Here is a 13,222-nt window from a genome sequence, read left to right as displayed (position 1 = left end):
ATGGAGAGCATAGAAAGAGCACATTCAAAAGACAGCATTACACTTCTTTTTATAATTTTTTCTGCTGGTTCTGAGATTTTTTAAGATGCAGTTGAATAAAAGCTGACAAACACTCATCTTAATCCTTTTCCTGAGTTCCTGAGTTTCCTAAGTTCTTCTTAGGATCTTTCTCAAGCTGGAACACTATAAATGCTGACATTTCATAATAAAAATTAGTAACTATATTATAGAAATATCTAAAAAAGTTTTAAGACTGAACCGTTCAAGTGAAGATGAAAGGTATTTATGATTGTAGTGATACATCATTCCACATAATTGCAAAGAGAGACATATTTCTATTTTCATATGTTAATGGAAATATGGATAATTGGTTCTCCGAATTTTCATGGAAACTGATTTAATTTTGACTGGTTTTTTGTTCATTGTCCATGTATCCCAGTGAATGCCAGTTGCAAGGAATCTACCTCTGTAGCGATGAACACCATTAAGATTTGCAAGGCCACACTTGTTAAACCACCATCCGGTGTTATCACTGAAGTTACTGCAGCTCTTTACTGGCTGTCCTTTAATAGTGCACATTGGCCTGCATCCATCGTTATCAACATCAAAAGTGCTGAAAGGCATGGAATTTTGATTATCTTCTCTTCTATATCCTCTAAATGCATCTCCTAAGTATAACAGATAAACAGAACAATAAAAAAAGTTATTTACAGAGAAATGTTTCTTACTTCATGCACACTGTGCAAACTTTTCCTCTGAATTTATTAGAAAAGTAGAATTCTTCAAAAGCAGTTAAGAGCACCAGCTAATGAGCTGCAAAAGTGCTAAAGATGCAGGGGAAAAAAGAATAAAATACTGAGAAATATGGAAGAAGTTAAAATTCAATTAAATGTTTTCATATTTGCCTTGCTTTTAGTGATGCATGCTTGCTATGAAGGTAAAGGCTTCTGTCCTCAAAGACAGTGGAAGAAGAGATAAAAGTAAACAAAAACGGTTGTAACTTCAGATTTTCCAGTAACGTGCCCAAAGCCCCAGAGTGAGTCATGAAACACGATGGAATTGTTGAAACACAAAGGTCAGTTATTACTGTCTCTGTTGCCTTACTAAAGAACTTACTGAAGAAATAGTATTTTTCACAAATACAGAGTAAAGCACTAACACTTTTAGAGATTAACTATTTCATTGATAATAAGGACCATTCTTGCATAACATAGAAAAAAGCAGTAAGACATGATGCAATGCTTAATGCAAATCTTTGCACGCTTAGTGTATTTATGCTATTAAGAGAGGTCTGGAATTAATTTGTGTCTATGCATCACCCAGCAACTACTACACACTGTAGAACAGCTTTGTTCCACTCAGTTTCTTTCTCTATCCTTTGTACATGACTATCTGTGCACTTCTGAATTATCCAAAGCATCATCAGGAAGACTGCCAATAACATCTGTGATGAGATAAAGGACATCTAAATAATTGAACGATTAGGTAAATAAACACTAACACCCAAAAAATCCCTTATTTATTTTATATATATATATCCCTTCAATTTTCTTTTTTTTTATTACAGGCATAACAGATCACTATATAATTAAAAATTTATCTGCATAAATGTTCATTATATACCAGAGAAAAACACATTAGAAATAAAATTTTTGAAGTTAATTATTATTCTTTTGGATCATTTTTTTCATATTAAGAAAGGGAATAACTACCTTTAAATACTTCTAAGAAGGAAGTTCTTACCAGCATTTCCTGAATAATGCCCCAAATGGATCTTAAAATAACATGATTCATCCTCTATCCAAAATCCATCATATGATGCATAGGCATGCTTGTCATTTTCTGATTCCAAATCCACATAAAGACTGAAATGAGTGGCCTTTTGATTTATGATGTCAAAAATCTTCCTCAGTCCAAGCCAAAATTCTCCTTGAAGAGAAATATAATATATAGTCCAGAAATGGAAACTGTAAAAGAAAAAGTGATTGTTCCTGTTTTCTTACTTTCCTTCCTGAACCAAATGTAATAAAAGTTGCATGATATGCTTATATTCCTTTGAAAGACTAATGAAGGAACAGAGTAATCTTCCCATTTCCTTAGGAAATCCCTAAGAAAACCCATGTGTGCATCATGGGGGTTTTTTTTCTGTGATATTTTTTAGAAAATTGTCCAGATGATAGATTTCAAATATTCGTCTGCAATATATCTTAGAAGACCACAAAAACTGAATGTGCTAAAGAACCACTTGCATGAACAGAACTCAGTAGCACTCCTAAGGGCAATACTGAGAAATGATAAATGTAAGCATTCTATGAAAAGCGAAAAAAAAAAAAAAAATCCAAACCCTATTCTCAAAATTTAAGCCCTGTTCTCAAGATTTGCTGCCTCCATTAATCACACTTGTAGCCTCATATGAGCTGCACTTCTTTGTACAGAAAAGCTGTACAAATGCTTCCATTGCAATCCCAGATAAACTTCTGAAAAAGCAAATGGGTTTCGTCTGGCAGGATTAAAGGTGGCAATAAAAAATTAACATCATAGTTGTGTTGGTATAAGGTACTGAAATATTTCAATTGTTAATAACTTTGCATGCCCTATGGTGAAATATTATTGATTTTTCTCTACTCTAAGGAAATGAGTGATTCAAAGCAACAAATGCACTTTTTTTTTAATCTGAAAAGAGAAGAAATACAATCTATTATTTCAAACAGAAAACATAATATTTTAAACACTCTTGTAAGACTGCAATAACTAAGGACTCTAGTGGGGTAATAGTTATTACTGGGAAAATCACACAACAGATTTGATTTAAAAAATCCTTAAGTAAAAACAAGACTTTTAAGAAACAAGAACTTCATACTGCTAAAACTAACATGCAATTTAGTGAAATGTAGCTCACAAAAAAGCGGGAGAAATATGGGATCCAAAGCACTTTAGAGTATTTAAAATTAATACCAGTAAGGTCACCAAATCCATCCAGATATTCAGACCATGTTCTCTGAAACGGAACAATTCCATCAGTTCTTTTCTGAACCACAGTCCATCCACCTCCTCGAAAATCCATGTCACACAAAACCTAAAATAAACATAGGCATGATTAAGCATTCTTTAAGCAGCTTTTAGGAAAAACACATTTTAATTAAATAAAGGCAGGCTGCTCAGAGTTTTGCTAAGTAACACATTTTTCAAATATCTTTAAAAAAAGCTCTAAGAAAATAAAAAAATGAAGCTGCAACATTTTTTTATATGTTCTTGTTGTACTGTTTGATTTGGATTTTTCTTCAACCAGTAGAAACTGCTGAGCATAATAGTCTGCTCATAACAGATATAATAAATAAGCTTTGATAAATGTCACTGTAACATTTATAGCAAGGAAGGGAAGCAACTTGCAATGTCATGTATTAATCAGGCAGCATATCACTGATACAGGTAGCAACACTGAATAAACTTTTATTTCAGCAAAGCAAAATAAACACAACTTCTTATATGTTCTCTGTCACCACCGTGCCTTCTTCCAGAGAATACTGTGTTTGTGGTGCCTGGGAAATTTAGAGCCTTTAATAAGGGTGAGGAAATGGAAAATAGTGATAGCAATAACCCAGCATACAACAATAATTTGCAGCAGCAAAAACCTCTACATAAGAAGTGGCCCCGATCCAGGGAAGTCCCAATGTGAACATATAACTGCCTGCAACTGAGCAGTACCACTGAATACATAACGTCAACTCTCAAATTTATGAGTCTTTAGGAGTCTTTGCTAAAATTTGTGCCCAGCAGTATGTCAAATGGCAGTGGTCCAGCTGCCATCTGCTCTGCTTTGGAATATCACATTATGTGGCATGTCTTCTCCTCAGCCCATCTAACTTAAGATTTGTAATTGACTTTCCTAAGTATATCTGCAGTGCCAAATCTTGATCAGTTCTAACTGGGATTATAAAGTCTGGAAATCTAATTTAGAAAGATCATATTAGGCATTTATACACTGTCCTCCCTAAGCTATTCAATGCAGTTCTAAGGGAGAGTATCCATAATTAGTGTTTGAAAACAGGGGCTCATTTTTGTCTCCAAAGGTGACGAATATCAGAATTAACCTGGAAAATGCTTATAGGTAGTGAGCCAGTAAGCTTCTTGTGGTAACAAAAGTAAGTTCAGAACATAATGTTGGCTGTGATAACACTAAGCCGATGCACAAGTGATGGAGTAAAGTAAGAAATATTTTTGACATTACAGGGAATGTACAAAAGGAAACGTTTCAGAAAAGAGAGATTTGCAGTCTTAGCCAGCTGATAAAAGTGAAACTAGGTGTCAGTTTAACCCTCAAAACAATTTGTGTCAGACTGAGCATTATATGTTGCACCTCCATTGCCTGTAGTAGCCTGATATTTTTCAGGAAACCAGACTTGCTCCTTAGCAGGAAAACATCAACATTATAGTTAGAGCCTCTGTGATTTAACAATGTCTTCTCAATGAATGACAAGAAAGCAACAGGAAGAGATGCGATTTGAATTAATACACCCTGATGGATCTTGGACTTTCAAGTAAGATACTTCAGGCAATTCTTGCAAAACAAATACTAAGTGAATCATACTAAGGTTTTTGTGCATGAAAAAAGAATTGTGACCTTTATTCCCTGGAGAGTCACATGCTTATTTCAGTCATCCAAGGAGGATAAAACTGGAATAAAAAGAAATACAGAAGATTCCAAAATGAATATTTAGATGAAAATACCTAAACCTCATTCAAAATAATACCATTGCCTCATCCACTGTCTTGAGTAGATAATTGCATGCTTGGCTACTCCTCTGATTATGAGTGAGAAAACTATGAGGATCCCACTTGGTCATAACATCAGTCTTTGGTCCAATATAAATCAGTGTGAATGTTGATAATTCACAGAAGGAGCGGATATGGTTCTACATGAGAGGTCATCGGCCAGTTAGATACAGCACCAGCTAAATCATACATACACCAGCTAAATAAAATATTAGATAGATACAGAAAAATACAGTTATAGCTGTGTAGTTTTCTTAATCCCTTATGGAAATGTTGCAATTATAATAGTTAATCTGCTTTACAGTTTGCTCTGTCTCATATCATGAAAGGTATGAAGGGCATGATTGTGCCAGGTACAAGCTAAATTAAATGAGAAGGAGGACACTTCTACTGAATATTTCTTCCTTTTCCACCTGCAGTGTGTATAAGAGGTATATTCTAAACAACTGTTTAGTTTGTCTGATTCAACTGAGAAATATCATTGATCTAAATTTACTGATTGAAAAACGTATCAGAAATTGGTCATGGTTCATTTTTCCAAAAGTAAAACTGGCTTTAATCATCTCATTAATAAATGCTCAGGAAAAAGCCTAGTTGAGAGTAACTTTCTGAGGTGGCAGAAACCTGCCACTACCACTAAAGCTAGGTATTTTTATTGCTCCTGGCATCTGGAGTTCAATTAGCCCAAATTAAGCATAAAAATCTATACTCACTTTTGGAAACATGAGGTATCAAACATGAAAAATAAGAATGGGATCACATTTTCTAAATAGTTTTCATTTAACTGATATCTTTATGCATATTATTCTAAACACATTTTCATTTAGGTTCCATGGCATTAAAAGACATTTTATTGCTGCAAAGGTCTTCATTGATATAAATTGTTTCATGTTGGGTTTTCCTGTTTTCTAGTTTCTTACTATGGTTTTCTACCTCTGTATTTTTTCTTATTTTGCTGGTCTGCAGAACATTTAGAACTCTTGGTTATTAGCCTCTAAAAGATGCTTTATAATTTCTTGTTTATATTCAAATGTCTTGATATTTTTGTCTATCTACCATTTCTCTTGTACTCTTTTTATGCTTCAACACATGAAAGAATTCACTTTAAGTTGTTTTCCTTAAAATAACATTCTTTATGGAACACATATTTTAGAAATTTTTTCTCTGAGAGCTTTTTGGCACTGTCTTTCAAGTTCTGTGCAACATTTACCAGACAAGAAATGAGACACTCATGACTGCAAACATTCTTCTCATTATTTATTGTTACCTTGTTCTTTTAATCAAATTGCTATAATTTTTCTTTTGTATTTCTGGAATCACCTTCAATCCAGAAGAAATTATTAAACAGATGCAATTTTTGCTATAGTTGCATTTTCCTCATACTACAAATATGGTTGTTCTAGGAACACTGCAACGTCTTTGCCTTTCTTTTACATGGAAGGGACTTACTGATGAGTTACAGATCTTTTTCCTGAGCTCCCTGCATTGCATCAAGAGAATGATAGGTTTTTATATCAAAGGTTGCAGTATCAAGTTCATTTTTTTCTTTTGAGATGCCAGCATAATTCTGAAACCTTTTCTTAACCAGTTTAAGCTCCTTTTTGTAGCATTTTGAAGGGCTCCACTTGGCTAGAGATAAAGGGATTCATTCTTCCTTTGTTACATATAAAGGAACACTATGAAGATAGATATTAAACTTTGTTAGTTATTTGTTGGCTTAAATTCCTTGTTTTTTCTTCAAAAATAATGACCTCAACCTGTATGGCAAAGTTGAAGGTTTGAAAGTGCCATGTCTACCTTTACACTATGCATAAGGCCTTCTCTAAATAGAACAGCCTGAAATGGAAATAAATACATAAAACAAAATATTCCTTGTGTTTGCAAAGACCTTAATATTCTGAGTCTGAGGAAATTAACGCAAAATTCCCTTCTTCTAGATGAGCACTGTTAATCTGAGCAATTACATAAAGTGCAGGCAGTGATAGGAAGCATGATTGCTGCAGTTTGTTTTAGGGATATATATCCTTGTCTTAGGAATATAAATCCTGCAAACTGGATAGGAAAACCACAATTTTAGATGCCTCTGTGCCTCAAGACTGGATTATAATGATACTCAGACAAGGTTTCTACTCTTCAAACCAAGGCCCATCTGCACCTACACTTGGATGACTGCATTCACGGAGTCCCATCACAAGGGAAGGCAATGTTATACAGCAGAATCACTCAAAATCTCAAAGTCCTGTCTTAAAAGCCAATCAGATCAGTCAATTGCTCTTCAGTTTTCCATCTCTAAAACAGCAAAGAACAGCTCTTCTCATATCCAAAAGAGGTGCTGGAAAACACCTTGGGTTTTCCTCTTTGGTATTTTTCATTGCATATGAAAACTGATAATCCACTCTTATGACAGAGATTAAATTTCTTTGTAGAAAACAAGAAACTTGTCAAAATTATAGTAAAAGCAGACATGTGCAGATCATTTAATACATTTTTCATTCATCTGTTGAAGAATTGTCATTGAAAACGCTTTGGGTCTATTAAAATTATTCTAAATATATATTCTCAAGCAAATTATGACTAATAATAAATTTATTACCTCAAAAGGATAATTTGATCCTTCTGGATGGATAATGTACAGACCACTTGGAGTTTTTGAAACTGAACCAACAGTATCTTTAATATGAGTGCAGTCCAAACCTAGAGAAAAAAAGGTATACAAGGAAGTTCATGAGCAAAATATGTTTAAAAAAAATACAGATTAATACAGGAATATTACTTTTCTTGGTGGCATGAATTATTTAAAATATAATTTTCTTCTTATGCAAACTTTAAAATCATGCTTTGTCATGAATTTATCTTGCAAATTAAAATTCTCTAAACACCATTGAGCTTCTAAGTACAAATGACAATGTATTGACAAAGTTCTTTCTAATCTTAATAGATATGATACATACCCATATGAAATTAAAGATTACGTATCTGATCCCATTTACGGATTTTTTTTTATTTTATTTCTAACACCCGGACCATGAAAAAGACATATTTCTTTTTCCTACAGATATTTATATTTATACTTGTAAAAGCCTTTCCATCTTAAAGTATACATGAAAAACATTCCATTTGAAGAAGGATACTGCAGATGCAGAGCACACCTTATTTCATTGCAAAAGAATGTACCATTCAGCAGCCTCAGATCACTTACTAGCTAATAATAATACTTGGTATTTTACATAAAAATCAGCATGCTAAAGAGGATGCCCAGAGTTGTCAGATGAAATTGATTTAAAGCAGTATTTATGATAACAGTTTTAAATAGTTTATTAAGTTTCCAGAGATTATATGTTACTAACACAGGATAAATGTCAATGTACAATACCTTACCTTTGCTTTAATTAGCTGCTTTTCAAGATACAAAGATAAAAAGGGAAGGTGTCAAGACTACATCTGAAAAATACTTACCATGAGATTGAACTGCTTTATAAGGAAGTGGATCCAGATGTTTTCTCAAAATTACTGTGTTCAAAAGAACAAGTTTGTTCATTAGTTCATTTACCTGCAAATTCAAATAAAAGATCTTTAATTAGGTTGAAATGAGAAATTTTACATTCTAAAGATTTTTTTTCTGACTCCTAATTAACATAATCTGAAGTTAATTTTTGTGATGTGTACTAAGTTGTACTAATGTGAAGTAATGGCCCTCCACTTTCCCTACTGCAATGTATGACACTAAGTTGTGAAATGGTGTGCTTACTGCTCCTCGTAGAAATGGAACTCACACCTACCAGAGGTACAAGGACTGGTGATAAAACACTCTAATCCTACTGGTTTAATGACAATTTGAATGCTTTAATGAGCCCTATTTTTCCTTAGAAAGACAACATCTGCTGTGAGAAATAACAAATACGAATCTTTATAATAAAGGAAAAAGGTACCTGATTAGAAAGGTAATCCAGTGAAGACTGTTGATCATCCATCATGTCTCTTACCAGTTTTTTTGTACTTCTGGCATATTCAGCAAGAGAGTTCTGCAAATTTCCTTCAGAAAGAAATATGTTCATCCACTTTGTTTTCATAACTCAAGAAATATTCTTGACTAAATGACAACATACTTATTTATGACATCTAAATGAATACTGAAGGTGTTTTACCTTACAGCACCTAAAAGTGAAATGAAAGTAATACAGAGACCACAGATTAAAGCCAAAGGTGCTAAAAACTTCAGACTTTCTGACTGCAGTACAGACATCTTAAGAAGTGATGGATCTTCTCATGTTTTGAAGAATAAATTAATCTTATCCTTGGATAAAATGGACAACCAGCTAATGGATATCACAGAAATATAAATGCATATGATAAAAGACAAATATATATAAGGCTTCTTGTCACCTTACATTTGCTCATTCATTGTACTACTCCTGGTTTTTGCCCTGATGCTAAAAATCACAGTCATCATCATAATGGCACATAATTAATAATATATATTTTGAAATCATATGTGAAAACCAAGAATTTGCACAATTATTTTCAGAGGCTGATTGTACAATTTGTTGTGCAGTTTGTCAAGCTAGTGCATAGAGAATATCCTGTGTAAGCCTCCATAAAAGTAAGGTGAAGTACATATTTACTCCCATGTAACTGACTAATTAATTAATTACCTCCCACTTACACCCCCACACCCAGCTATGATGTTTAAATGAGCAACAGACATCCTCGTCTTCCTCTCTAATTGAGTGAGATACTGACATTCAGAGCATAACAGATCTAGGTGGGTTGTGGGGCTGCTTGGATTTGCCTGTCTTCACCAACGATTATACTTTGTCATACCAGCTGCATCCCTAAAACAGGGTACCCCAGATTTTCTGGACAACACACAGTTTGGGCAGCAGGGTCACAAGGCTGTCATGTGTGCTCAAGAAGATTAAAAAATAAATTTGCACAGCATAGCGTAGCAGAGGAGAGGATTGCATAGCATGGCACTGCACAGCCCATCACTGAAAGTATTCTTTATGAATACATACTGCACATGTAATGTTTGTCCCCTCGTAAAATTTTAGCTTGAGCATCACACGGTACAAGGCATTGTTCTTTTTGTTTTGAAATATCTGCAGATTTATTTTTCTCTTCTGCCTGGAGTGGTTCCTCCACAGCTCCAACATTCCTTGTGTCCTGTTGTACCAAACAATGGAGGGGGAAATAAATTGAACATAAAGCACACATAAAATAGCTCAGTCTGTCAAAATGAAGTATATTGCTTCACAGAACTTCTTTCAAAACCTGTTTTTTAAAAGCTTTATCAAGGAATAATTGACAGAGCTGAGACCAAAACTGATTAGATGTTCTCTGCTTAGCCATACCTCACAAGAAAAAAAGTAGTGTCAGAGATAAAGAATAACCTCTATATATTAAAAAAATACCACCACCATCTCTGGTGAGGTATTATACTTGTAAGCATTGTAAGTGGGAGGCAAGAACTTGCAAATCCTGCATTTTAGGAATCACCACACCCAACAGGCATCTCAAATGCTAATGAACTTATTTTCACAGGAAAGGAGCAGGCTTTTGGATTTACCAGATATTAGCAAAGTACTTTTATTCTTGAAAATCCCTAAATTCATTATTTAGACACTGGTCAAGGAAGTAGTTGCATAAGTTTTTAATTTATGCACACAAGCAGTCATGAGAGAACTTATGCAACTACTGAGAAGATTTGCAGACCAATTCAGCAGTAAAATAAATATTATAAATGTTCTTACAGGGGGAAGAATAAAGGGACAGTATTTATGGGCACACAATTATCTGAAACAGTAACAATAATAGCATTAGTAAAAGTAGCTCCACATATTACTGTTATTTTAAAACTGTATATTCATATTTAATAGTTTTTCTTCCATGGTGCCATATGACATAAATAAGGGAATGCCTCTGAATTATCACTTAAATAAATTACTAAAAGTAATTAAAAAATTATGTGTCATTGTCAAAAGACTAAGCAACATATTTTCATAAGAGTCTTTGATGATTTCATCATCTCAGCAAGACGTTTGTAGTATGTTCATATATTGTGTTTTCAAATGTAAATAGGATCCTTAGAAACGTCAAGATTTTAATGAAAAACAAAAGTTATTTAGACTTGAATGCATCTTCATCATAATTGTTCTTTCCTGCTCCAGTTTTCTCTTTCTGCAATTGGTACTACACCAGCAAGCACTGAACAGGGTTTTTTTCCCCTGATTTTTGCTCTTAAAAAGTGAAAGTAAAAATTACAGAAAACTGTTAACAAAGGAATTTTACAAAAAAAGGTTTCTGAATTACTAGTATAATTGCATTTTATGCCTGGAGAATGATAGAGAAGTAAAAGAATGTGTTTCTTTAATTTTGAAATAAGCACAAAATAAAGAAAGAAAAATTATGCAAGAGTTATAAACAGATCTCTGGAACTTATAAATAGAACACTTGAAAGTATGGCTTGTTCCAGGGCTATCACAGCTACTCACCAGATGTTCAATTAAACACTGTTAAGCAAATATTTTTAATCAATATTTATCTTTAACAAAAGCCAACATGAAACAAGCCACCAAGTCTGATCTCAGCAATTCAAGCAAGAACTGACTCTGCCAAAACCAATAGTTACTCTGCATTTAAAGTCATGCAGATGAGATTAAAAATATGACATAACAACTGAACTGTGATACAGGACATTAACTCAAAAATGTTCTAATATATTGAATTCCTACAATTTCAATGTAGTTTCTTTTCTCTATCTGAAAATACCTGATTCTTCTGTATTTTCATATCTATCTTGAAAAAAGTAATCCATATTTTTAAAACATCTGTCACTTTTCTGAGAAATCCTTCAGTTACATTCATTATCTTATCTGAACAAAGTAACAGAAAATCTTACCTTAGGTGAACAAGGTTCGCCATTATTTATGACAGTCTCTCCTAAACCGAACAAAAAAATATTAAGACAAATAAATGAAGTTACCCTAAAGTGGTGGCTCATCTTTTACTTGAAGAAATTCAAATGTTTTGATGAGTTTCAAATTTCTGTGGAAAGAATTGTACACTATGAAGGCCTGATCTAACTATTTGGGAATGTCTACAGCACAAAGGGCAGCCAACACATCACTCCTTTACTGCCTGGATTTAATAAACCACATTTCAACTGCACAGCAGATTTTATATATTACTACTTGCATCCTGAAGGTAAATTACTGCTTATCACCTCTACATGACACATCAAACATATACATTTTCATTGTGATAAACTCTGACAGATTTTCTTATATGCTATTTTTGATCATTTGTGTATATTTGGCATGAGTGTTCTGGGCTACTTGAAAGAAAAATTAGTATTAGTTCATGTTTTCAATTTTTTACCAAGCTTTTTTTTTCATTAAAATTAAAGAGTCTGTATTGATGTGGTGGTAGTGCACTAGAACAGGCTGTGGAGGCAATTTTGGAATATGTCATCAAAGTGATTTCAAAATAGAAAACTGAATAGATATTATTTTAAATTAGTACTTTGTATTAAATAGAAAATCTTTTACCAGGAGAATAATACCAGTATTTTGGTCTCACTGGTAGCCCACCCCTTGTAACACAGGTACTGAGACTATCATTCAGTACAATGATTTTTATCCCTGAAAAAAGTCGAAGTACGAGAGAATGGCATGAAAAGAAGAAAATTAAATGTAGTCCACAGAAGCTTAATTAAAACTATAAGGCACATAAGATTTCACTCAATTCCACTACTTTTGTGTCTTAAAACTGGATCTGATAGTCTAAGCAAAAAAAAAAGTTCAGAAATATCCAACATATTTAGACACATTAGAGAATTTAAATTGTTTGTGATCTGGCTGAATAAATGAAGCCTCCACTTCCAATGTACCACTGGGAAATACACTGTCTAAAGGATCTTCAGAATACACTGTTCAACTGCACCTTACACTGGTACAAGAAGGCAATGCTCCAAATTTGGCTTGATAATCTCCACCTCTAGTGGAGTAGTTAATCTCCACCTCTATCTAAAACTGGAATACACTAGAAATAGGTTGCTACTAAGATTTGTTGGGAGCAACCAATACTTGTTGGGAGTGGGGATTAAAAAACTTTTTAATCCAATATTTATTGAAAATTAATAGCTAAATAGTACTAAGAACCTGTAACTGAGAGGAGTATATTCAACTGCCTGTGAAATTCTGAACAACTTTGGCTCTTCTGTATCTCTCAAAATAAAATTTTAAATTTTTTCTAAAGTACCTCATGGTACATAATACTTTTCCAATATGAGACTTACTAGGGTTTAATTAGTGCATCAGTTGATGCTTTCTCAAGAAGATGCAGGTTGTGATCATTAGTTCAGTCTCAAGAAAAAGGTGAAAATATTTCCATGGCTCTCTATATATCACATTAAAGGCAGTTTTTCTTCCTCTTTCTATGTACATCAGTA

At 33.4% G+C, this 13,222-nt stretch overlaps 1 protein-coding gene across 1 annotated transcript; it reads right to left on the bottom strand.

Annotated features, from left to right (window-relative positions):
* Positions 1-348: 348 nt before the first annotated feature.
* On the bottom strand, positions 349-11,773 carry ANGPTL5 (angiopoietin like 5). Its single transcript, XM_054628333.2, has 8 exons — positions 11,672-11,773; positions 9,789-9,936; positions 8,703-8,806; positions 8,230-8,323; positions 7,367-7,467; positions 2,956-3,076; positions 1,744-1,929; positions 349-668 (listed from the first exon to the last, which is right to left on the bottom strand). Exons 1-8 carry the CDS (start codon positions 11,771-11,773, stop codon positions 349-351), a joined length of 1,176 nt encoding a protein of 391 aa, XP_054484308.2.
* Between the last annotated feature and the right edge of the window lie 1,449 nt (positions 11,774-13,222).

The sequence above is a fragment of the Agelaius phoeniceus genome, chromosome 2, assembly GCF_051311805.1.
Source record: "Agelaius phoeniceus isolate bAgePho1 chromosome 2, bAgePho1.hap1, whole genome shotgun sequence".
Classification (NCBI taxonomy): Eukaryota; Metazoa; Chordata; class Aves; order Passeriformes; family Icteridae; genus Agelaius; species Agelaius phoeniceus.
The sequence above is the reverse complement of the archived record's forward strand: the minus strand, read 5'-3'. Positions and strand labels throughout refer to the sequence as shown.